This window comes from Meles meles, chromosome 21, assembly GCF_922984935.1.
Source record: "Meles meles chromosome 21, mMelMel3.1 paternal haplotype, whole genome shotgun sequence".
In the NCBI taxonomy this organism is placed as follows: Eukaryota; Metazoa; Chordata; class Mammalia; order Carnivora; family Mustelidae; genus Meles; species Meles meles.
This window is the reverse complement of record NC_060086.1, coordinates 34,039,571-34,063,569: the sequence shown is the minus strand read 5'-3', so window position 1 is coordinate 34,063,569 and position 23,999 is coordinate 34,039,571. Positions and strand designations below refer to the sequence as shown.

Here is a 23,999-nt window from a genome sequence, read left to right as displayed (position 1 = left end):
CACCCTCTCTTTTATTTTTACTTTTCTGGGAGGCGGGGTGAGGCTCAGACACAGACGACAATAAATTTGATCTTTTGGGCCGCCAGGGTTACTATTTAGTAACAGGATAAAAAATACCAAAATGGACTAGTTTATGCCATATTATTAGGACAAAGGCCCAATTTCCACTTTTCTGAGTATCACCATTTGGTTCAACAACCTACTTCTAGGAATTTACCTCACAGATGAACAACAAGCAGATCAATAAAATGTGCTAGAGACACGCCATGGAATATTGCTCGGCCGTGAAAAGAACGCGGCACGGACACCTGCTATGATGTGAGGGAACCTTGGAAGCACGACGCTCAGTGACAGCTGCCGTTCACGGGAAACGTCCAGAACAGGCAAACCCACAGAGACACAGGTGCGCTGGTGGCTGTGCAGGGCTGGGGGCAAGGAGGGGTTGGAGGGAACCAGGAAATGACTACTAATGGGTACAAAGCTTCTCGGGGGGGGGGGGGTGACAAAAACGCTCTGAGACAGACAGTGGTGACGGCTACACAGCTCTGTGAAGGTCAAGAAACCACCGTTCTGTCCACTTCTAGTGGCTCAATCACACGGAACGAATAGGACTGAATACAGTTATACAGAATGACGTGGATTGAATAGTTACATGGAAGGAATGTATACGGATTTCATCTCAACAAAAAGCTCTCATTTAAAAAACCCAACTAGTAGAAATCATTGTGGTTATTGTACGGTACCAAATTCCAGACAACATTCTATGTACTTCTGAAAGTTTCCGGAGAAGTACCATGATTACCTGCACTTTACAGATAAGGAAATTCGGCCACACAGAGAGGTGACTCGCCGGAGGTTACCCAGCCGGTGCACGAGGGATCTGGGGCTTGCGTTTCGGCCCCTGACTTCACAGCCACATCCCTAACCGCACATGCACCGAGGTGCGGGGCCCCACAGGGGCCCTAAGTACGGGTCGTGACGGAACGGGGGACACAACAGAATGTCCGCCAGCTGCGGACAGATGACCAATGGTGCGCACTCTGGTATCTCGTGCGTTAAACACCAGGATAGGAGACCCTACGTGCTGCCACAAAAGACAACAGAAATGACATACATAAACGCTGTGTCTTTGTGGCTCCCCATCTGCTTTTTTACAAAATGCTACGTGTGCAAGCGTACATAAGCTTGACGATGTTCTCTCATTTTCATGAAAAACTACTGACTGGTGTTCTCTGAGGAGAGGGCCATCTGTGGTGGCAGGGGGGCAGACTTTCTCTGTGTACCTTCTGCCCCTGCTGGATGTGACCTGCTTGGTGAAACCATGCGCACGGCGGGTCACCCGGGACCACTGCAGCTCCGTAAGCCAGCACGCCAGACCAGGGCTGCGTGCCCCACAGAACAATCTCCCTCACTAAGGCCACCAGTGCGGCCTCTCTCCTCGACCAGCCTGGACGCCTCCTGAGGCCAGGCACTGAGCCTGTTCCTTGCTAAGCATCACCACGCACAAACGTGGGCCCTCCATCCTCACTGCCGGGACTGATCGGACAAATGAGTAAATGAACTACAGTTGGACCAGACTTCCGACAGCCGACGGTCAAGGCTGGAAGAGACCAGGGGAGCAGGTGGACACTGCTCTGGGATGTCCTAGAACTGGGGACACTCCGTGGCAGAGGCAGCCTTGAGTGGGGCTTAAGAAAATGATTTATTCCTTCAATTAAAAACATTTAGTTTCATCTAGTGCCAGAGAATTTATAGAGCCATAATCCTTTCCATCTCTAATCCTTTCCATTATCTTTCCCTAATTAATTGAGGTGCGTAAATTCATTGATCTAAAACTTTGCAAGCCTAAGCATTACTCATGTAGTGAACTGGCGTCATACTGCCAACAGATCAAGCTTAATCAGGTTCTACCGCTTTTTAAATTATACATGTTATTAGACAAAATTCATTTAATTTTGCATCTAACAGCTACAGCTTATTACACTGGCTGCTCCCATTGACTGCAACTCACTGCTGAATAAGTACTATAAGCCAACTTGGGATATAATTAATAAAACATTTGACATAATTGGCGGCTTTGGTAGTATGGAATATGCCTTACGGTGTTTTGGAAAAGAAAAAAAAAGATGAAGGAAGGTATATTATCCACGTGAAATTTCTGAGGTTGCTACCTTACTGATCAATACAAAATTTCTTCCCAAAAATATTTATGGATTATGGCAGCAGTATTTCACCCAAATAACACATAAAGGAAGGAAGGAATAGTAAATCTTTTATACAACCCAAATAATATGTGTTGAAAAGAACTTACCGTGGTTTTCTAATAAGCTATTCAGGAACTAGCGCTGAATATCAATGTTCAACAATCTAGAATTCCAACCATGCAGGTGAGTTTCTAAATTCTGAGGGTTACAGAACAGGTGCCCCGTCAGCAGCCTGGCACTTAAACGTGCCACGTTTCCAGGCTCTCGTTATTTTTTTTCATCTCACGTTCTAATCACTTGACCAATTACCTGATAATTGAACTCCTCTGGGATCATGCTCCTTTTTAGTATTTCATTTAGTGGCAGAAAATAGGCCCATCCAAGAGGTGAAATGTCCCAATTCCAGGAAATGAGTGTTTAGAGGAAAAAACAATGAAAGGAAAGATATAAATATTCCAATCAGCAAGGTATGAGCTAGAAAGACACTGGTCTTTGGCCTCTACGATACCGTCTGCCAGGGACAGCACCCCTCCACCATCCCGGACAGCCTCCAGCATGAGGCAGAGGGTGGAAGAGGGCCCTAGAGCAGACCGCCACAGGCTCTTGACCTCAGCGGATCAGGAGAGAAGTGTCCTCAGGTGGGAGTTGAAGGGAGGAGCACGCAAGTCCTAGGTTCCCTACCCCTGAGTCACGGAGCCCTCGAATCTGATGAAAGCTACAGGCATTCTCCCCACTCCGCTCCCCAAGGCACCCAGGCAAAAACCCTGACTCTTGCCCAGTTTGATGGGGCTCACCACCTGGACAAAGCCTATTCCCGGGCCTCACTCCCAGGGTTACGGTCCAGACATACCCTTGTCGGACATGATATTACTTAGCGCCCCAGAAAGAAATCCTCAAAAAATTTTTCTTTCAAATCCAAGACATTCTAGAAAAAGCTGTGCCCCTCTCAGAGATAGGTTTGGTTTTGTGTCTCTGACAACTGTCTTTTTTTCTCTCTGGCTAATCTACCATCTCATCACCACCATGGTCCCGGACTCCTGCCTATTTGTTTCTGCCCCTCCCTTGGGGCATTACTTCATCAATGAACTTGGATTTTCTTTGGTCCTGATTGGTCATTTCTTACTTTAATTTTTTTTTTATTGTGTGATTCTGTTTATTTTAAGTCTCCTCAAACGCTTATGGAACAAATGAACCAATATGACAGGCTCTCAATTTTTACTTTCTGATCCAAACACTAGAAACCAGAGAGAAAAACTACAGAAGGGCTGGTTTCTTTATTTTTTTCCCCCCTTAATCAAGAGGCAATTGTTTGCTGGCTCTTGTTATTCAGCTCCAGCCATTTCTTTTCACTAAATAATCAAACATTCACATTTTCCTAGCCACAATTAACCAGCCTTTTAGCCTCTGATTAAATATATAAACTCTTTGGTCAATGATAATATCCACATGTCAACTAGGACGGGACAGCTCCGAAGGGCAAACAAGAGTACGTCCATAGCTATGCACGGAAAAGGGCTCTTCATCTGGGGCCCAGGCGGACCTGTGAGCCTACACGGGGGAACCCTACAATTTCACTCACCTCTGTCATTGAGCATTTCCTCCTACTATTAAGCGGAAAATCACAGAGGTATTATTAAGCCTCTTGTGACGACGGTGTCACCAACAGAAACCACAAGGACTTTTCATATCCTGTTACAGTTGTGAGCAATCCCTCGTGAAACCGTTTAAGCTCAGCACCACTTTGAAATTACAGTAGTGATTAGCCCTGTTGGGACACTGGGTTGTATAACACATCAACAAAGAAGTATGTATTTTACTCTATCACATAATTGAAAGATATTTTGATAAGTGTATTTCAACACGCTTGGTTTCCTCTGAAATCCTATGCCTTTTATTTTAGGTGTTTAAAAACACTGAGGGGGTCCAGAGGTGGTCTGCCAACCTGCCAACGGGGTCCACGGCACAGAACAGGTTAAGACGCCTTGAGTGGGGACAAGCAGCTGACACAGCCGGCAGCGAGCACAGCCCCTCCGCCAAGACACGACGCAGCAGCAAGTGCTGGGGGGTTTGGGGGGGGGGTACAGAGGGGATGATCACACACCTAATCAGAAACAACTTTTCAGGTAATGCTCCAAGCTCCCTAATTAGTAATATTAGGTAAATTAGTTCAAACCACTTTCAATCAGCCGTGGCAGAAGGAAGGTATTGTTGCTGATTGCCTGGAAGCCTTTAACAGGCTTCTAATGGATGTGAAGGATCTAGGAGCCGTGGGGCCGGCTGATTGCTGCGGGTCACCACCGCCCGCCCGGCGCACAGCCACACGCAGCCGGCTGGAAGCCCCCGCCCATCCCCAGGGCCCCGTGATACTGGCACCCAGGCACGTCCCTTCCCAGCACTCACATCACCCTTTTTATGTTAAGTTGTATGGTAAAGCGTCTTCAAATCTTGGCATTTCTTGAAGCCTGGAGTAAGCACTTAAAATTCAAAACTCAAGGCTAACGAATCACACAGGTGAGGAAATGAACATAGGTTAACTGAGCTTTAAAAAAAAAAAACCACCACCACCAACAAACCATACTGATAGGGACAAGAGGGTTTCTGTCCAACGGATACCTTCTGAGTAGCTACAGTGCAGACACTGACACGTGTATGACAGGGACTGAGACGCTGGTGGCACAGAAGAGGGAATAGGGAAGTCGATCCCTGGGAGACGTCCTCTGGGGAACCACACAGCAAACTGACTGAAGCAGATCCCAACCCAGACAACGCATCTGACCTCAAGAAAAACTGACCCCGGCACACCAGAATGTCTGATAACGGCAGTGTTTACATTAGCTCCAACCTGAGGAGATTACTGTATCTCCTTACCGCCGGGGTGGGTGGGGGATGTAATGAACCAATTACGATATCTAACCCACCACCCAATGCAATGCACTTATTAAAAAGCCTGGCAGAAACCTCCCTGTACCAACGTAAAAGGATTTTCCAGGTACGTGGAAGCGGAAAAAGTAAGGCCCAGAACAACGGGCACAGAATAATGACATTTACGTAAGACACAGGTGCTCCCATATGGAGTGACCCCAAGGGAGAGACTTGGGCAAGGTCACACAGTTTATTCTAGATGTAGATTCTAAATCTTTACAAAGGAAACATATTGACATATTATGTAATTTAAAAATCTAATAAGAAAATAATAAAAAATCTAATAAGAATAATAATAAAATCAATCCCTACCCAGCTGAGGTTTGACTACCACCAAAGATGAGAATGACACAAAAAAAAGCATGGAGCACTGGGTGTTGTGCAAAAAGAATGAATACTGTTACGCTGAAAAAATAAATAAAATGGAAAAAAAAAAAAAAAGAATGACACAAAAAAAGAACGTCACGTTTCCACGTGTCCCTGTTTCTTTTTTCTAGGTCAGGCAAGGACTTTTGTCTGTTTTATCCACTAAGGTAGCACAAGCACCCAGAACGTGGTCTGGCACAAAGTAAGCACTCAGTAGAGCTCTGGTAAAGAAGCGAACTGGTGGGGCGCCTGGGTGGCTCAGTGGGTTAAAGCCTCTGCCTTCGGCTCAGGTCATGATCCCAGGGTTCTGGGATCGAGCCCCGCATCGGGCTCTCTGCTCAGCAGGGAGCCTGCTTCCTCCTCTCTCTCTGCCTGCCTCTCTCCCTACTTGTGATCTCTGCCTGTCAAATAAATAAATAAAATCTTAAAAAAAAAAAAAAAGTGAACTGGTGTTCACTGAATCCAGAAATGTGGGCTGGTGCCCCCGGGGCCACTTGCTATGCATCATGGGAAACACGGGAGGATCCATCTGACCTGCATTCAGGGAACACCTTTCCCCAGCCCAACACAGTCGCGGGAGGGATGAAAAGACTCACAGATCCAAGCACAGCCCCCACTGCCCGGCAGGAACTTGAATTAAGCTCCCAGGAAGGTGAACTTGTAGAGGTTGCAGGGATGAGATAAGGCGTTTTCCTGGCCAGAGCCTTAATCCTGGCTTTGTTTTTCAATGCCTCTGAGGCTTTGCTTATCATAGTCTGTCTTGTACCAGAATTATGTTCCTGTATTTGGTGCCTACCCAGCTGGGGAAAAATGAACACCATCCCTCCTGGATTATGTGAACGCTGGAAGGACAAATGGCTTATTCTTTGCCTGAAGCCCAGCGCACCAAAACCCTCCAACTTTGCTCAATACGGCTTCATTTCCCAGTTCCATCCCTTCATCCTAGAATGAGAAATCTCCAAGTGGGGAAGGCGTCTCGATGGTCATTTGGCCATGGCAACTCCTACGTGGACCTTGGCCCAGCCATTAACATCTCATTTAAGGAAAAGTGCTACCAAACTCAATGAAATAGGATTTTCAAAAAGCCACAATCCCCGTTTACTAGTAATTCTACTTTATGGTTCCCTAGCGTCCCCCAATCCCTAACCACCACTCTGCTGAGTCCTTTACTTTCCAGCCCTTGACAGTCCTACCTGCAGACACCCGGCCCTTTTCTGCTACAAGTTAAGACTTTTCTTAGTGGATGATGCCGCCCTTACCTGCAGCAACATCGCCGTGGTGCATAGACCCTCTCCTTCAATTTGCCAGAGTCATTTCTGAATTCAAGTCCATGGTCATATTCAGTCCCTTTGGTCCCAACAACAACGGTGCCCCAAATTCGAATACAAGATGGCTGGGGCCATTTTAACGGTGAAACTAAAATGTGGTTCCTATGCAATGGTGTGCGTATGTTATCTTGAGAGAAAGTTACACAGGAAGGAGGAGAAAGCCTTCTGCTTCTAGTGATAAAGGGCCTCTTCGTCCATAAATCCAAAAGTATCAGTACTGCAGATCCATATGTTCTTATCCCAAATCCGAGGGGCCAGGCCTCCTTGAAAATTGGGAGGTTTGCAAATTTGAAAAGAGCAGTACTGGGCACGGGGCACCTGTTAAATGACACCCGGAGCTGGGTCTCAGGTGACATCCCATTTTGGAACACAGCAGTACCTCACTAGCGAAACAGATGAATATTCTAAGTGGGAATAAAGGGAGATTATAAATCGTGTCCGTTCAGGTCGGCTCTGCTGCCGAGTTAGTTTTCAAACTTGAAAAAACTCTTAGCTTTCAGAGCTTTCTGGATTTTGGAATAGCAGATAAGGGATGGACATGGACATGACCCAAGTCAAAGAACCTGTTCTGCCTCTCTTGACCATTCTACATAAAAGCATGCATGTGTGATTGTTTTCCTGAATATTCTGGACAAGTTCTGTTTTGACCCTGCACGGCACAGGTCACTCCACTCTTGTTGTTCAAACTACTGTTTGGAAAGCAAAATAAGGGGCACCTGGGTGGCTCAGATGGTTACACGTCTACCTCCGGCTTGGGTCATGGTCTTCATGTCCTGGGACTGAGCCCTACATGGGGCTCCCAGGTTGACGGAAACTCTGCTTCTCCCTCTGCCTCTCCCAGCTGCTCGCGCGCTCTCTCTCTCTCTCAAACTCTCTCCCCACTGCCTCAAATGAATGAATAAAATAAAATAAATGAATAAATAAAATAAATTAAAATTTAAAATTAAAATTTAAATTTAAAAAAAGAAAGCAAAATAAAAGTCATAAAAACATTTCCCTTTGACAGTTGAGCATGGTAAGTCTAAAGTGGTAATAGTTTCTTTGTTAAACACCATTGTTATTAACAGCTGAAGGAAATGTCCACAAACTACTAGTGTACATACAAAAAGTGTACCTAATGCAAAAAACACAGGGCCTGGCACATTCTTGTCTAGCAAGAGCTTCTCAGACTTGATCGTCCATAAGTTTACCTGAGGATCGCATTAAAACGCTGATTCCATGTCATCAGATCAACAGGCCCTTGACGGTTGCTCTGGGGCCAACCCTTAGAGTAGGGTGCGAGGTGTACCTGAGGTGTGAAAACAGCAGGATCCATGTAAGATCCTGACTCCACCACTTACAAGCCGGGAAAAGTACTTAACTGCTCTGACCTAGTTTCCGCCCTCCATTAGAAGGGAAATAACAAAGGCCTCTCCAGAGTAGGTGTGAGCTAGGAGCACCGGTCCTGGCAGATACACGCCTTCAACCGCACCCCATGCCATCTGTGACAGACTGAAAATGTCCCCCAAAGATGTCCTCACCCCAGCCCCCCCATCAGTGACCATGTTATCTTACACAGTAAAAGGGGAATTTGCGGATGTGATAAAGTTATAGATTCTGAGATGGAGAGCTTATCCTGGGTTATCTGCGTGGGCCAATAATCACAAGGGTGTTTGTAAGAAAGAAGCAGGAGGGTAGGTTCAATAGAATAGGAGAAGGTCAGCGGAGAGAGAAGATGCTGTGCTGTTGGCTTTGAAGGCAGGAGGAAGAGGGCGTCTGGGTGGCTCAGTCATTAGGCCTCTGCCTTTGGCTCGTCAATCTGATCTCAGGTTCCTAGGATGGAGCCCTGCATTGGGCTCCCTGCTCAGCGGGAAGCCTGCTTCTCCCTCTCCAGTTCCCCCTGCTTGTGTTTCCTCTCCAGTTCCCCCTGCTTGTGTTCCCTCTCACGCTGTGTCTCCCTCTCTGTCAAATAAATAAATAAATAAAATCTTTTTTAAAAAAAGAAAAGGATGGGAGGAAGAGGCCATGGCCAAGGAACATGGGCAGCCTCCAGAAGCTGGAACTTCTAGAAGGATGGACCCACTCTAGACTTCTAACCTCCAGGACCACAGGAGAACAAATCTCTGTTTGTTTTAAGCCACGAGGTTCACAGTCGTTTGTTACAGCAGCCGTGGGGTACTCATACACCATCCACTGGAATAATGCTAACACTGGCTTACCTCAGTTAACGTAACAGAGGACTTCTGGAGGCTGAATCATGAACTGAAACGAAATCACAGAACCGTGATTCTGCCCAAGCAGCAGTCAACACAGAAAGAGCTCTTCAAGGAGCCTTTATACCCAGGGAAGAATTGGTTCTGCACTCTTTGTTTTGTGTGCTTGTGGCAATTTTTCATCAACGGGCCAGACATGCACATTAATAACGAACCCAATCCTACGGTGTGAAAGGAAGTCCTGTACTCGGACTGCATCACCACATTCCCATCTGTGAAGTTCTCACGTGACCTGCTGAAGACTCAGAAATGGGTCAAAGCCTCCTCAGAGCGACCAACCAGTCACCCTGGGCTTCAGTGTGAAGGAGTGAAAATTGGTGGGCTCGATATTTGCACAAATCTCCACTTTCTCTTTATGTGGTTTAGCCCACAGAGAAGCTTTATAAAATAAGAAAGAAAAAAAAAGGTAACCAAAAAGACATCTGCAGAATGAAAACACATTGTTTCAAAACTAACTAGCACTAACTACCCTGCAGGCCATGGTACCAGAAAGGCCCCCTCGCCATCCCTGGTTTCACATTCCCTTACCAGACTCTAAGCTCCACAGACGGGCTGCCCTTTCATTTCCAACCATCATACCCACAGCGCCTAGGGCTTTAACTGGCACTCAGTGGGCACACCGTAGGCATTTGTAAATGAACAAATTTTGTGATGAATATGTATAATGGAAAAGTGCCATTATGACTTCCATTAGAAAGAGCATTATTCATGAAGTTTTTTTTTTTTCCTCCAGTTTGAACTTAAAACTACTTGGCCCAGGATATTATTTATGGTAGAATTAAAAGTATGCTTTCTGATTTTATTTGCCTATTAATACATGCATCTGATAATTAACAATGTGCTAAGCAGTCAAAGCAAATAATTACTTTTCTGGTGTCTGCCCCTGCGTATGAGCTAAATGAGGAGGAAGTCACTAACTGCATATTAAAAAATGGTAACTAGCTTTAAAACAGTCTGTTTAATCTCAGACCACAATATTCAAAATAGGTACAGTCCTACCACTGGCTCAGTTACAACCCCGCCAAACAGTCCAACTCTTCAGAACAGATGTGAATTCTGCTCGAGTCACACTGAATATAAAATTATGTGTTCAAAAGACTGCCGGTTCACATTTACAAGGTCTTCTGACCAATGGAAAAAGTTGATCATAAAAACCGTATCTTTTCATTTACTATGCTCAGTATCTTTTATTCAAGAAGCAATGAAACTGCATAGAGAGCTTTCATTTTAAATCTTATTTTGAAATATGACTGAATACATTAACATAATTCAGAATGAGTCGGTAAACAGCTACAAAAACATGTTATATAATTTTAATGAGTCCTATAACATTTCTGCCCTTTTTTTTTTTTTTAGATTTTTATCTATTTATTTGACAGAGGGAGAGAGTGCACAAGCAGGCAGAATGGAAGAGGGACAAGCAGGCTCCCTGCTGAGCAGGGAGCCCAAGGAGAGGCTTGATTCCAGGACCCTGGGATCATGACCTGTGTGGAAGGCAGACACTTAACCAACTGAGCCACCCAGGTACTATCTTTCTGTTTTCAAAGAAAGAAGCCACTGGACATAAAAATCATAAAACTGGAATCTGACCTTCAAGTGTCCAATAAAAGCAGAAGTCTGCTCACTGGACGGTCCAGAGTGAGAGATCTAGCTGATGCTACAGTGCATATTGGGCAAAAGATCCGAAAGAACCTCGCTAACAGCAAATCAGACCATTTGGAAGCAGCATTAATCTGGTCAACTAGCAGATTACCTTGGCTTTACCTGGTAAACCAAGACTCCGAGTTCTGCTATGATTTCTAACTCCTTTAGAAACTGGGGCATTCTTTGCCCCCTTTAGCAGTGTACAATACCAGCACCAGGAAACCCTCGGCTGAGGGTCACCAAGGATGGCCCAGTTCACAGGCGCTAAGATTTTACCTCGCTACAAATCAAAACCAGCACCACGCTGTGACATGGGCTTCTCTACCGAGCTGCTGAGACGTGCACCACCTGCACAGAGAGACAGGGCCGCCTGACCCTTCTTCACTGTGATCAAGGTTTTGAATGCTTACTACATCAGTGCGCTCCTGGCTCAGAAACGAAGGCTCTGAGAAGGGAAGGGGTCTGTCCAAGTCCACCCAGCACGTCAGTGGTGGGTGTGGAGGTCTCTGTCCACTGCCTTATTTTCCTTCTTCCCCACCTTGCCGCTTCTGCACAAGCCCAAGAGCAGGACAGGTTGTCCGGGGAGGACCACCCTGGGTTCTCTCCAGTGGTACCCAATGAATGACATGGGCACGTCCACATTCAGGACTTTGCATTAAATATGTATAAACAGAGAATGAGAGCAGGTCTGAGAGTTCCTCTTGCTTGTTACACTCACTGGACCTTGGGGACAGTGATTCTGGGTAGCCCCTTTCCCACTCTCACATCTTCATGTTGGGTTTCTTCTGGAGAGGCAGGCCACCAGACAAGTGAACTCATGGGAAGAATGAATGCACCCCAGCTTACCACAGAGTGCCTCAGCTTCTAAAGGCACTGGAAATCACAGGACTCAAAGCGCAGGCTTACAGGACAACATTAGCCAAAGCAAACATGCATGGCCACCGAGGTATTTTCGGCAATGGTCTTCAGGTCCACTACTACTCCAAAGGAAGAGACCGCTGGTCCACTAAGGGTGGCCATGGGGGGTCTACTGGTCTACTCTACCTCTCTGATGGGCCGGCACAGTTCTACCTGCACAGTTCTACCTGCGTATATGTGGTCACTGGGTGTTACTCTTGCCTGGGGGAGAAGGTATCAGAGGAGGAAACAAAAATGCAAGAGAGTTCTAGAAGGCATCTCTTATCTTTACATTCTCTCTCTCGAGGGAAATTATCCTGCTCTTCAGACCGCACTGCTGTAGACCCCACATCCTGCCTTTAAGGGGCCACATGAGCCAGACAGCTGTCAGTCTGGGACTCTGAAAGGACCACCAAGAATAAGGCACTTTCTTTCTGTTGTGGTTTCTGTGAGAAGGATGTAAACCTGGAGCTCCCAGGAACCACCACCTAGAGAGAGCCTGTGTAAGAAGGAAGTCAACCCAGAGGAAAGCAGGGCTGAGCGAGAGAGACCAAGTCCCGGTAACAAACTCTGAGCCTCTGGATCCAGCCATACCTGAAGCCCACATTTGCCCCTGGATTTTACAGTCCCGTAAAGGAACATGCACCTTTCATTAAAAAAATAATAATAATTCAGTTTAAGTTATATTTCTGTCACTGGCAAGTGAAAAAGCACAAATACAGGCGATACTGACGTATAAGAAGAAAGGAAATAAGAGAACATTACACTTGCGGATAGGGTATCTGGAAGAAGTTCAAGTCTGTCCCCTGGAAATAAAGGTGACTTGTGGGAGTCTGTTCATTTTTCAGAGTAAGCTCAGATCATCAGAACTGTAGCTGCGCCTAATTACTGTGATTAATCTCGCCAAAGTCTAAATATAAAAATGAGGGTGCATTTTCTGATGTCCAAGGATACTCCAGCGGCCATGGAGAGATGGAATGGGCCATTACCGAACAAAGACATCTCTTGAGAGAAATCTTCCCTCCCCATGACCCCCCTGCCTCCCGCCCAAATGCAGTCATGACTGGGAGGAGAGAACGTGACATCACCAGCAGGAGTCTTACCTGGCATGGCATGGATGAGGTCCCCACAGAGAACAAAGAACTTGGGTTTGGGCTTCAACTTGTTGATGGCCTCAACAGCTTGCTCAGTGAGACGGATCTCCTGCCCCCACTCGTCACCACCACTCTCACTGTCCCCAGTGGACCAGGCCTTCATTAGTCCAAACTGTGGGTCTGCGCCTTGGATGAAGTAGAACGGGCCTTTCCATTCCCTTTCCTTTTCTTGTAAAAACAAAGAGGGAAGGGGAAAAAAAAAAAAAAAGGAGAGGGAAGAAATATTATAAAATCTGTCAGGGAAAGCATCCAGGTTATTGTGCAAGTGGATACAATATTTTTCTTAAATTAAGTAGGTCATTTTAATAAGCTGCTCTTCAAACATACCATTTTCCTGTCATAGTCTAGAGGATTGTGATTTATACTAATTATGCCTGGGACCTGGTGATTCCCAAAGGCCAGGAAAGACCACGTGGGCCGCAGCAGCCACGCAGCCAAGCTGTTTGTTTAAAACTAGCCGGCCAAAGTGGAGCGCGGAGGCACACCAGCAACGCTGTACGGAGGACAGTAATGCGCAATGATCGGTTTTTAATTAGAATTAAAAATGCCAGAAATTGAAAGCTACCAGAAGTATTATATTTAAATTACTAGGTGAAGTGCTTTCAAAGCTTTTATGCCAGGCGTAATGGCACAATTTGCACCGTTTCGGGGGATGTGATAGAATTTTAATTATAAAACTTGGAGCTTGGAAGCTCTGGCTATCTGGTAGGAAAGGCAGTGCCAGAAATGAAATCTTGAAGTGAGTTAGTCAACGAGGGAAAGAAAAAAAAAAATCGATGCTAACATTTCAAAGGCTGCATGATGTGGGCTTAAGCGAGGTGTGAGGCAAGGGGGTGGGAGGAAGCGGGAGGGAAGGAAAGGAGAGGCGATCTTTTATGTTCTTGGAAAGGGCTAGATCATTTGCACCAAAATTATTAGCCTTCCTAGGGCCCTTCCTATTGGTTCTGCTGAGCCTAAGTTCTGTGGGCCTCAGGTCTCTACCCCTCATAGCCAAAAGGACTGCAACCAGGAATGCTTTTGAAGAACTGGAATGGCCACTGGTGGGCACGGAAGCCCTATGGGTGTCAACCAGCCCCCTGCCCCACCCCGGGGATAGCATCCTTTCTTCAAACAGAATCTTCTATGGTAGACCAATGTTGAAAACCAGAGCCTCCTCGGCCTGAGCTGGATCTGAGGACAGAGCAGTCTGAAGACCCAGCCTATAACCCTGCGTGTATCCACTGAGCAAATGGGGGCCTAGAGAGGGCACAGGACTGGCCCGATGGCCACGAGTCATCAGTGGCAGGGACAAAACTACCCCACAATTCTGAGACTGTTTTCTTCTCTTTAACAAATTAGTATATTCTGCATGTTAAGTGAATCAGTGGCATTTCCTTTGGAAGTCATGCAGATATTACGATTTCCAAAAAGCTCCTTGGAGTCATTTCATGTCTGTGTGCTCGATTCATTCATTGATACGGGAAGTATTTACTAAGAGCCTACTGTCTGCCAGGGCCCATACGTGGTGCTGATGGTACACATGGCTGGACCCAGACAGAGGAGGCCCCTGGTCTCCTGGGGCTTAGTCCTCACGGGGGAGACAGACCGTGAACAAGGAAATGAGCAGGGAATGCTGCCAGAGCACCAGCTCCCGAAGGGGGAAGGGAGAGCGGACAGCTAATCTCAACTGGACGCACAGGGAAAGCCTCTCCCTGGGGCATGTCACCTACACTGAGATCTCACCGGCAAGGAGCCAGTCTAACCTCTCTACATTTCGTCACCACCCTCCCACCCACCATGCCTCACTTGCTGTCATCTTAGAGTGGATCTCTGGCTTTAGGCCTCCCTTCCTTCTCAATTCCTTTTTCAGAACCTAAAAACGCAAACGTGCGAACTGCCTGCACATACATCCTCTACAGGACAAACTACAATGCAAGTTAAGCCACCAGCTCTGGGCCCGCAGCTCAGACTGTTAGCTCAGTCCAAGCACAGCCAACCTGAACTCAACCTGGACAAGGAGTGCATGACGTCATGGAGGACGCATCTTAAGGACAGGGATCGAGCGCGATGACAGATGCGAACTCGTACTTATGGAGCCCTTGCTAGTTGCGGCAGAAAGACTCTAAGAAGGCCCCAGAGATCCCTGCATTGTGATATTCACGTCCTTGTGCCATCCCCTCCCCTTGAGGGTGGCCTGTGCCTAGAGACTTGGTTCTCACAAGCAGGATACAGTGATAGGATGTCCCTTCAGGGACTAGGCCACACCATGACATGGAAACAACCGAAATGTACCTCGATGGATGCGTGGACAAAGACAATGTGGTGCATCCGGACAATGTAATATTATTCCGGCTTAAAAAGAAGGAAGGCCTGCCATTTGAAATAACATGGGTGAACCCAGAGGGCACTATGCTAAGCCACAGAAGCCAGCCCCAGAAAGACAAATACTATCTGGTCTCACTTCCATGTGGGGTCTACAATAGTCAAACTTTAGAAGCAGAGAGTAGAGTGGTGGTTGCCAGGGGCTGGGAGGAGGGGGAAACGGCAGAGGTGATGGTCAAAGGGTACAAAGTTTTATTTCTACAAGACAGAGAAGTTCTGGAGACTTCCCGTCCGCATAATGTCCACAGCTAACAATACTGTACTGTATACTTGAAATTTGCTAAGAAGGTAGAATCTATGTTAAGTGTTCTTACCACACACACACAAATCATCATCATCATCATTATTACTGTTGTTGTTGTGATTATTATTATTAAGGGGTTGCTGAAAACTTTGGGAAGAGATGGGTCTGTTTACGACCTTGAGAGCAGTGATGGTTTCAAAGGTGTTTACTTATCCCCAAACTCATGGGGTTGTACACAATAAATATATACAGCATTTTACATGTCAATCATGCTTTAATAAAATAGTTAAAGAGAGAGAGAGAGAGATTAGGCTAGAAAAAGACCATGACTTTCATCTTGTGCATGCTCTCTCTCTCTCTCTCTCAGAGCCCTCCCTCTGGAGGTCAAGGCTGCTGTGCTGTGACTCACCTACTGGAGAGGACAACATGGTAAGGAATGGAGGCGACAGCCCGTGAAGAGCAGAGATACTCCATGCGACAACCAAAAAGGAGCGGAATCCTGCCAACAACCGCGTGAGCAGGCTTGGGAAAGGGCTCTCCCTTAGTCGGGTCATCAGATGAGACCACAGCCCCAGCTGACACTGCCTGAACCCAGTGGGAGACCCTGCAGCAAAAGGACCCTGCCAGGCGGCACTCAGATCTGTACAGAACCTGTGAGATAGCCGCTTCCAGCTGTCAAGTTTCAGGGAACTCTGCTACAAAGTAATAACTGATACTCAGAGATACAGCATTAAAGATACAGAGTCAGCAAGACTTCTACTTCTTCAAGAGTTGAAGGCTGGTGTCATGAAAAAGCAAAACAAAACAAAAACAGGATTCTAATTTGTGTTTTACATTTAATGGTTAGCATTATTCATTTATTTTACTTGCATAATGACCTTTTTACACTGAAGGCTTTTAGTGACATTCCTATTTCTGAGGCAGTGTGCAGAGCTGCTTAAACTGAGTAAATTAATCAGAACCAGATCAGGGAAGTGATCGTCACCCCAAGGCTGGTGCATAAACCAATCTTCTAGGACCAATAGAATTTACGAATCATTTTCCATGGCAAACATTTTAACGAATATAGTTCCCTACAACAAACAGTCATCGTCTCAAAAAGTCAATAGTCCTTGGGGCTATCAAAATAAATCTTTCCTTATTATTTGTTCACTTAGTAAAATCTTAGACAGAATCTCAATTTTATGATGACAAAGTACAAAATAAATAGATGTGACCTGAAATAAATGCCAGCTTGCATATCACTGTTCCACCCACCCTATCTATGTCATAAGAGCAAGTTGCTGACTTGGAGCCCAGCCTTCTCAAGAGCACCTGGGTCCTCCTAAAATTTTGCTACAGAAGCTCGTGGTCTTCAGTCTCATCTTAGTATTAATCAAGGCTGAATTACGGGTATTTGAGACTTCTGACGCTTAGCCGCAGAGGGAGGAATCTTCTGTAAATGTACACCTCTCCCATCCCTCAAAACGTTATGAAAGCGAATGCTTAACCACGCTTGCCTTACACTATTTTGCCGAAGTCCAGAGTCACAGCCAGGGTAGGTCACAGGCATTAGGTGACACCTGGGAGAGCCAGGGAGACCTTGCTGTGCCTTCGCCTGCAGGACGGAGCACGCGTCTGACCCTGGCACAGGCCAGCTGCTTTCTTTAGGCTCCCTGAGAACACTGTTCTGGCCCTTGGAGTCACAGAAGTTCAGAATGCTGAGGTCACTTCTGAAGCACCCCAATATACAATCACAACATTTTTTATTACAGACAATCAGAAAGACACCTGGGCATCCAGCAAGCTTTTTTGTTTGTTTTTATCTTCCTAGTCAAAGAACTTCACTATGGGGCTGCTTGGTTTAATGGCAAAGGCCCTATGACAGGAGGGCATCAGTGAAGCCCGCTGCCCTGGGAGCGAGGAGCGGAGCTGGGTCTACACCTCAGGCCTCAAGGTGTGGCCTCTGCACCAGCATCAGCATCACCACCCGCGAGCTTGCTGGAGGGGCAGCACCTCAGGCCCAGCCCAGACCTACTGAGGCACAGTCTGCATTCTAACAGATGCCCACGTGATCCGTATGCAAATCCAAGTTCAAAAAGCACTGACCTATAAATAATCAAGGAACTGCTTAAACGGGTTTGATCAGAAACAGGTGCAAAGTGATTCTTGTTTCCCTAAATTAAAATAATGGCTTGGAGGACTTGTTGTTTTGCATATGTTCCTACTGATGTTTTTTTGGGGGGGGGGGTCGGTTTTATTTTTGTTTTGTGTATGTTCATATTCATTTTTAGGTCCCTGGCTGTGTCTAGCCTGGTAATTTCCAAAACTGCTAAAAGAACAGTCAGGGACCCTAACTGGTGATATGATAAGGCCAAGGTCAAATTTTGAGATAAACCAAGTACTTGCAGAATGAATGCATTAAAGCATAAAGTGAGGTTGATTAAATGAAGACCTCATTTCTGACCTACATGGACCAAAACAAGACTACAATCTTTTGAAACATTTGACACAAACTTCCGTTAATGTCTATTTACTTAAGTATGTTAATAACAGTAACAGTACATACTGTTAATACCTCGTTAATACATCATAAAGCATGCAGATATTTAACGAAAACACTTTCAGTCTTCTATAAATAAGAATGTCCACAGTGAATTGAATTTTTGCAATGTTAATTTTTGTAACAAATTCCCAGGATGGTGTGTTAGCAATCTACCCCTATATTACAAATGAACACAAATGTAATAGCTTCAAACAGTACCCGTTTACTATCTCAGTCTCTGAGGGTTGGAAATGCAAGCATGGCTTAGCCAGGTTCTCTGCTCATGGTCTCTCACAAGCCCCAAGGAAAGTGTCCACCAGCGCTGAGGTTGCACAGAAAACTCCCAGGGGGCAGGATCTGCTTCCAAGCTCACTTAACGCGGCTGTTGACTAGGTTCCCCGCTAGCTGTGGACCAGAAGCTACCCTCGGTTCCTTGCCATGTGGGCCTCTCCAATAGGGCAGCTGATAACATGGAAACCTGCTTCATCAAAGCCAGCAAGGGAGAGTGCCCGCTAGCAAACAGAAGTTCTCATCTCATGTAACGTGGCGATGGAAGTGATATCCCATTGCTCTGCCGTGTTCTGTTCACTATAATCGAGTTGGTAGGCCAACCCACGCTCAAGACAGCAGAAGATCACCCACGCCACGGATACTAGTAGGTGGGGATCACCGGGACCATCTGCGAGTCTGTCTGCCACAGAGGGTGCTCTTAAACAAGGCCTAGCGTCCCATCCTTAACCAAACCACTTACAGCTGACCCTCCCGGGCTGAGCCGAGTGAGCCCATTTATAACGGCCCGTCCCAGGGAGGCTGAGGGCTTACCTTATGGAAGCCAGCCTTTTCCCACTACACCACTGGAAATTTTCAGTGTGGGAGGGATTTGCAGAATGACTAACCCAAAGGGGATACCAAGGCCTGGCTAGGGATCTTAGCTGTGCTCAAGTTCAAGATCACACAGTTAATGTGCAGTGGCTTCTACGGTTCAGAATCTCCGTGCTGCTGGGATGGCCTGGAGGGGAGAGAGCCATGAAGGAGACAGAATGTGCCTCGGGCCGCCTGCAAGTTGTCCACCGCCATAAAGACATTTTTATCTCCAAAAGGTTTCCTTCGAATGGAACATCTTGGTAAATAAGAAGATTGTACACAAAGATAATGCTGGCAAGGCCCAGAGCTTTTCCCCCCGGAAGACTGTGATGCTCCCAGTCCCTGCCAACAGCACGGGGCTGACTCAGGGGACAGGCGAGAGCCCAGAACACCCGTCTTCTATGGGATGCCAACTGGTGATCTTCTCCAGAAATTTCACATTCCAGGCCTCTGGCTGCGATCTGGCCAGCCAGGGTGTTTTGTTTGGCCCACATAATAGTTATAAAATTTTGAATTTGTTGCCAACATTTTAATTTCACGTGTTTCATACAGATACCTGGTTTTCTAGAGTCTCCTGGAGAATCCAGCCAAACCAGGCCCAGTTGGAGTTTGCTGATTGGCTGTGCTGAGCGGTAGCTGCTCCTCGAAGGGGCATGTGGTCTCAAATTCACCATGGTCCTCGACTGGTCCCATGCACCATGGGACCCTGTGGACATGTGCGGTGACAAGCAATATCTATGGTAACGCTTCCATTTTGCTTAGAGGTGCAGAAGAAGAAACTCAGCAAGGTCAAGGTTAAATATCCTGCTCGAGGTCTAACAAGGCCTGAAGGGCAGAACCAGGCCTATTATTCCCCAGAGCCCTGACCTCAGGGCAGGTGGTCACACAGGTGAGACTGCAGAGAAGACCTATCTAGCTAGGACTGTCCAAATGCTGTCAGAAATATATTATAATATATATAATATATACAGTCTATCTATATTTATTGTATATATTATTTATTATATTATCATATATATTAAATTACAGTAATTTATTATGGTACCATAGCCTGAATCAAATTTTAAAATTTAGCTTTTAAAAATTTAAATCAGGAGCGCCTGGGTGGCTCAGTCAATTAAGCATCTGCCTTCGGTCATGATCCCATCAGGTCATGATGTGCATCAGTGCATCAGGTCATGATCCCAGTGTCCCGGGATGGAGCCCCATGCGAGCCTCGAGCCCTGCTGAGCCCCACATCTTCCTGCTCAGCAGGGAGTCTGTTTCTCCCTCCCCCTGCTTCTGTGCTCTCACTCGCTCGCTTGTGCTCTCTCTCCTCTCCCTCTCAATAAATAAAATCTTCAAAAAATCTGTTTAAATAAAAATTTAAACCAATTTTAAAATATTTTTATAGAAGAAGCCTTAGAAATCTGATTCAGGGCGCGCCTGGGTGGCTCAGTGGGTTAAAACCTCTGCCTTTAGCTCAGGTCATGATCCCAGAGTCCTGGGATCGAGCCCCACATCAGGCTCTCTGTTCGGCGGGGAGCCTGCTTCCTCCTCTCTCTCTGCCTTGGGATCTCTCTGTCAAATAAATACATAAAATCTTTAAAAAAAAAAAAAAAAAGAAAGAAAGAAAAGAAATCTGATTCAGGGGCGCCTGGGTGGCTCAGTGGGTTACGCCTCTGCCTTCAGCTCAGGTCATGGTCTCAGGGTCCTGGGATCGAGCCCCACATTTGGGCTCTCTGCTCAGCAGGGAGCCTGCTTCCTCCTCTCTCTCTGCCTGCCTCTCTGCCTACTTGTGATTTCTCTCTCTGTCAAATAAATAAATAAAATCTTTAAAAAAATAAAAGAAAAAAGAAAGAAATCTGATTCAGCCCTTGTATACAGAGTATCAGGATCTGGCCACTTGCAGATTTCTGCTAACTGAGAGAGGCTGTCATAGAAACCATCTTTCAACACTGAGGAATAAAAAGACAGTGGATTTGGGTGGTATTAAACCACAGACAGTAAAGGCCCGTGAGTCTTCTTTCAGCACTTACTGGGTACAAAGCAACTGTACACAGAGAAGAATCTTAAAAACCTTTAAAAACTCACACAACGCCTTACTACTAATCCTCCCTGCGAGACTGTTTACGTGCCGATATCCTGCCCGAAAGACGGAGGTTCGGATGACAACCATTCTTTTCAGTGCACCTCGGGAACTACCTGTTTTCGGAAATCTGTCTCTGTCAATACATCACCTCTCTCTCATTTTTCTTCCACCTTTCAGGCATATCCGTCCCCCTCAATGAAAGCTGACTTCTTAACGTAGACCAAGCATTGGAAATTTCATCCATCTTTCGCTATTACCAGTTAATCGATGGCTAATTAAATAATCAATGCACCCCCACAAGCAAATGAGTCACGGTTTTCATCACGCAACCAGGAAAAGGCCTAAGCGACTCCGTCATGCCATTAATTACCACGCAATACTGTGACAACTTGTGCTCTCCCTGGTGTGCCAAACCGGTTCCTTCACAGGCTACCTCAAACGGTTCAAGGTGCGAAACAATGATAAATGGCTCTCAGTTTCATTCTTATAAAGCAAAGTCTCATTTCCTAAATCTCGTCTGCTCTTTGGAAGACACTGGTTGAGAAGTCGGATGAGGAGGCAGTCTGCCGAACCAAGCCCCATCACTACAACAGCACATCGCTACACTATTTAAAAGTTCAGTGTTTGGCCTCCTGTTAACTTCTCTGACTCAAAAATCAGGCAGGAATTGGGACTGGAGGGTCCACATGCCTCCATGTGACTACAAGGGCACAGAAACGACTGAAACTCCAGCAGTGGTCCCTTCTTCCCTCATTCAGCAAGCTTGTTCTGAGCACCCGCCGCGTGACAGGTGCCGCCCTAGTCACTGGACATTCAACAGCGAGCAAAGCCACAGGTCCCATTCCTTAAGACCTCACACAACAGTGGGGCGATGGATGATGAACAGGTCAACCCCTAAGCGGGCCGCACGCTATGCTCATTACCACCGCAGCAGCAATCACAGCGAGCAAGAACAGCGTGACAGGTGGGTGGGAGCAGGCACTGGACAGGACCATGAGGCGACATGAGAGCCAGGCACAGAGTGGCTGTGGAGACGCACCCTAGGTAGAGGGCACGGCAAGGACAGGACCCTGCCACCAGAGGCAAGCGTGAATGGAGGGCAGAGGATAGATCAGGCCGGCACATGTGGGCTTGAGGAAGACTTAAAGTCTCCATCTCCCAAAGCCCTCACCTGGTCCCAGGGCAGCCTTGACTCTGAAGCTTGCATGCCAGGCTCCAATCCCATGCCCCCCCTTTACGAACCACGTGACATGACCAGGTTAAGAACCAGATTCTTAACCTCTCGGGGCGTCAGTGTCCTCATCCGTAAAGTAAGAGGAACATAGCTACCCCAAGAAGGGTTGCTGGGAACAATGACTGAGTGCATACACATAAAAGTATTTACACGCCGTAAGCACACAGGAAGCAGTCAAGCGTGAGCTTCTAGGATCAGAACTCTCACTTAAGCTAACTCTTACCCCTGTCTGAGCAGAGATGAAGCTACCAAAACCTTTCCCATTTATTTAATCCGCACCGCTCGTAAGGCGCGCAGAAAATACTGGATGATACAGATAGACGCACACAAACACACACAATTACAGGCTTTCATCCCGACACCCTTCCGTTCACATACTGGGGCTACTGCTTTGGATAGAGAACGGCAAAGACGGGGAGCCTCCCAGCTGCTGGGAGGCTTCCTGGCTAAAGGGCAAATGCCAATGAAATGCAATTTCTGCGGTTTCTCCCAGGAGCCATCTGCACAGTGAATCACGATCTAAGTGTCTTCAGCACTACCCCTCATCTCCTCCGGGGACTAATCTTATTTTAGGGGTTAAAAGCAACAACAAGAACAGTAGCAAAGCAAGCCTCACCACTTTGGGACTCCTTCTGGTCCAACGATCCAAATGTCCCCACCCTAAAGCTGCCAAATCTTATGCCCCATTTAATAGTGTCATTCATGAGCAGCCGCCGCCCAGGGCTGGAGTGGTGGGGGTGGGGTAGAGTGGGGAGGGCGGTGATGACAGCTAAGGGGTGCCAGGCTTCTTTCTGGGGTAATGAAAATGTCCTAAAAGCAACTGTGAGGACGGTTGCCCAATTCTGTGAACAAAGTACCACTGAACCATACCCTGTAAAAGGTTGAATTGTACGGTGTGTGAAGCTGTTTAAAAAAAAAAATATATATAGTGCCCTTCGGGCCCCCTCCTCCCCCCAAATAATTAACTTCGACAGCAAGAGCCTCAGAGTCTCCATACTGCTTTCCCTAAGCAGCAAACTGAATTCATCCAACCTCTCTTTTCTTTGCCTAAACGCATCCATCGAAAGGTGGTCTGTGAGACGCACAAAAGCTTCTGAGTCATAGCTTGGCGGCCGCGCTTGCCATTCGGGGATAAAGGACCTGCCAAAATCGTTATCTGCAACCCTTCGGAGGAAGGCAGGCAGGCCAGGGCTCCTTGGCCAGGTGGTTTTCAGCACCACCAGCTTTGCCCGATGCTGTTCTAGACAACAGCTAGGGGTGGGGGGGACGACATTTCCTAAACTCTCTCTTGCTTTTCCAAAGCAGAACTCCATTTGGGGGTTTGCCTTTTTGGGGTGGATGCTTGCTATCACTTGTTTCCCACCATTAGGCATGCTCCCCTGCCAAGACAGCAGATGGCTGCTGTCCCAGATGGTGCTTCGGGGAGAAGTGGAAGAAGGTGCTGTCTCTGGGCAGAGGTGCTCTGCAGGTACTAGGCTGGGCTAACAGAGGCCCTGCATGCGAGGAGAAGACACCCCCTCCCCAGGGCAGATGCGGCCCGGAGAGAGTACCCACCTGGTAACAAGAACCGCCTTTCACAGACACCTCTGAGCAGTGCATGAACCCCAGGGTAGTTTGCAAGAGATCCTACGGATTGATTCAATACCTTGGTTTCTGTTTTGTTTTGTCCAGAGGCTTCATGGTGTAAGCAATGGGTGAGGCAGATACCGAAATGTGATCACATTTACTCATTTCTTTCTACAACAAATGGCCACTGAGTGACAACCACTGCCAGACACTGTCCTAGGGGTGGGCTTCCTGCCCTCCAGGAATTTATAGTCTGGAGTCACGAAAAGGCATATAAGTCACAGGAATAAACACACAACTATAAACTATAGTGTCGTTAAGGGAAAGAATGAGCGAAGGGAGTAAGTAACAGGGTCCTAATTGTGAAT

The 23,999-nt window shown here is 46.7% G+C and overlaps 1 protein-coding gene across 6 annotated transcripts in view; it reads right to left on the bottom strand.

Moving 5' to 3' along the window:
* Positions 1-23,999, bottom strand: part of CPPED1 (calcineurin like phosphoesterase domain containing 1) — a 98,571-nt gene that overhangs the window by 66,731 nt on the left and 7,841 nt on the right. For 4 of the 6 annotated variants that reach the window (XM_045993522.1, XM_045993516.1, XM_045993517.1 and 1 more), the window contains exon 2: positions 12,717-12,935. The exons of 1 other annotated variant lie outside the window; for it this stretch is intronic. In XM_045993522.1, the coding sequence (XP_045849478.1) occupies positions 12,717-12,935 (219 nt within the window). The remainder of the gene's footprint in view (positions 1-12,716; positions 12,936-23,999) is intronic. One more of the 6 variants, XM_045993520.1, reaches the window with a different exon arrangement.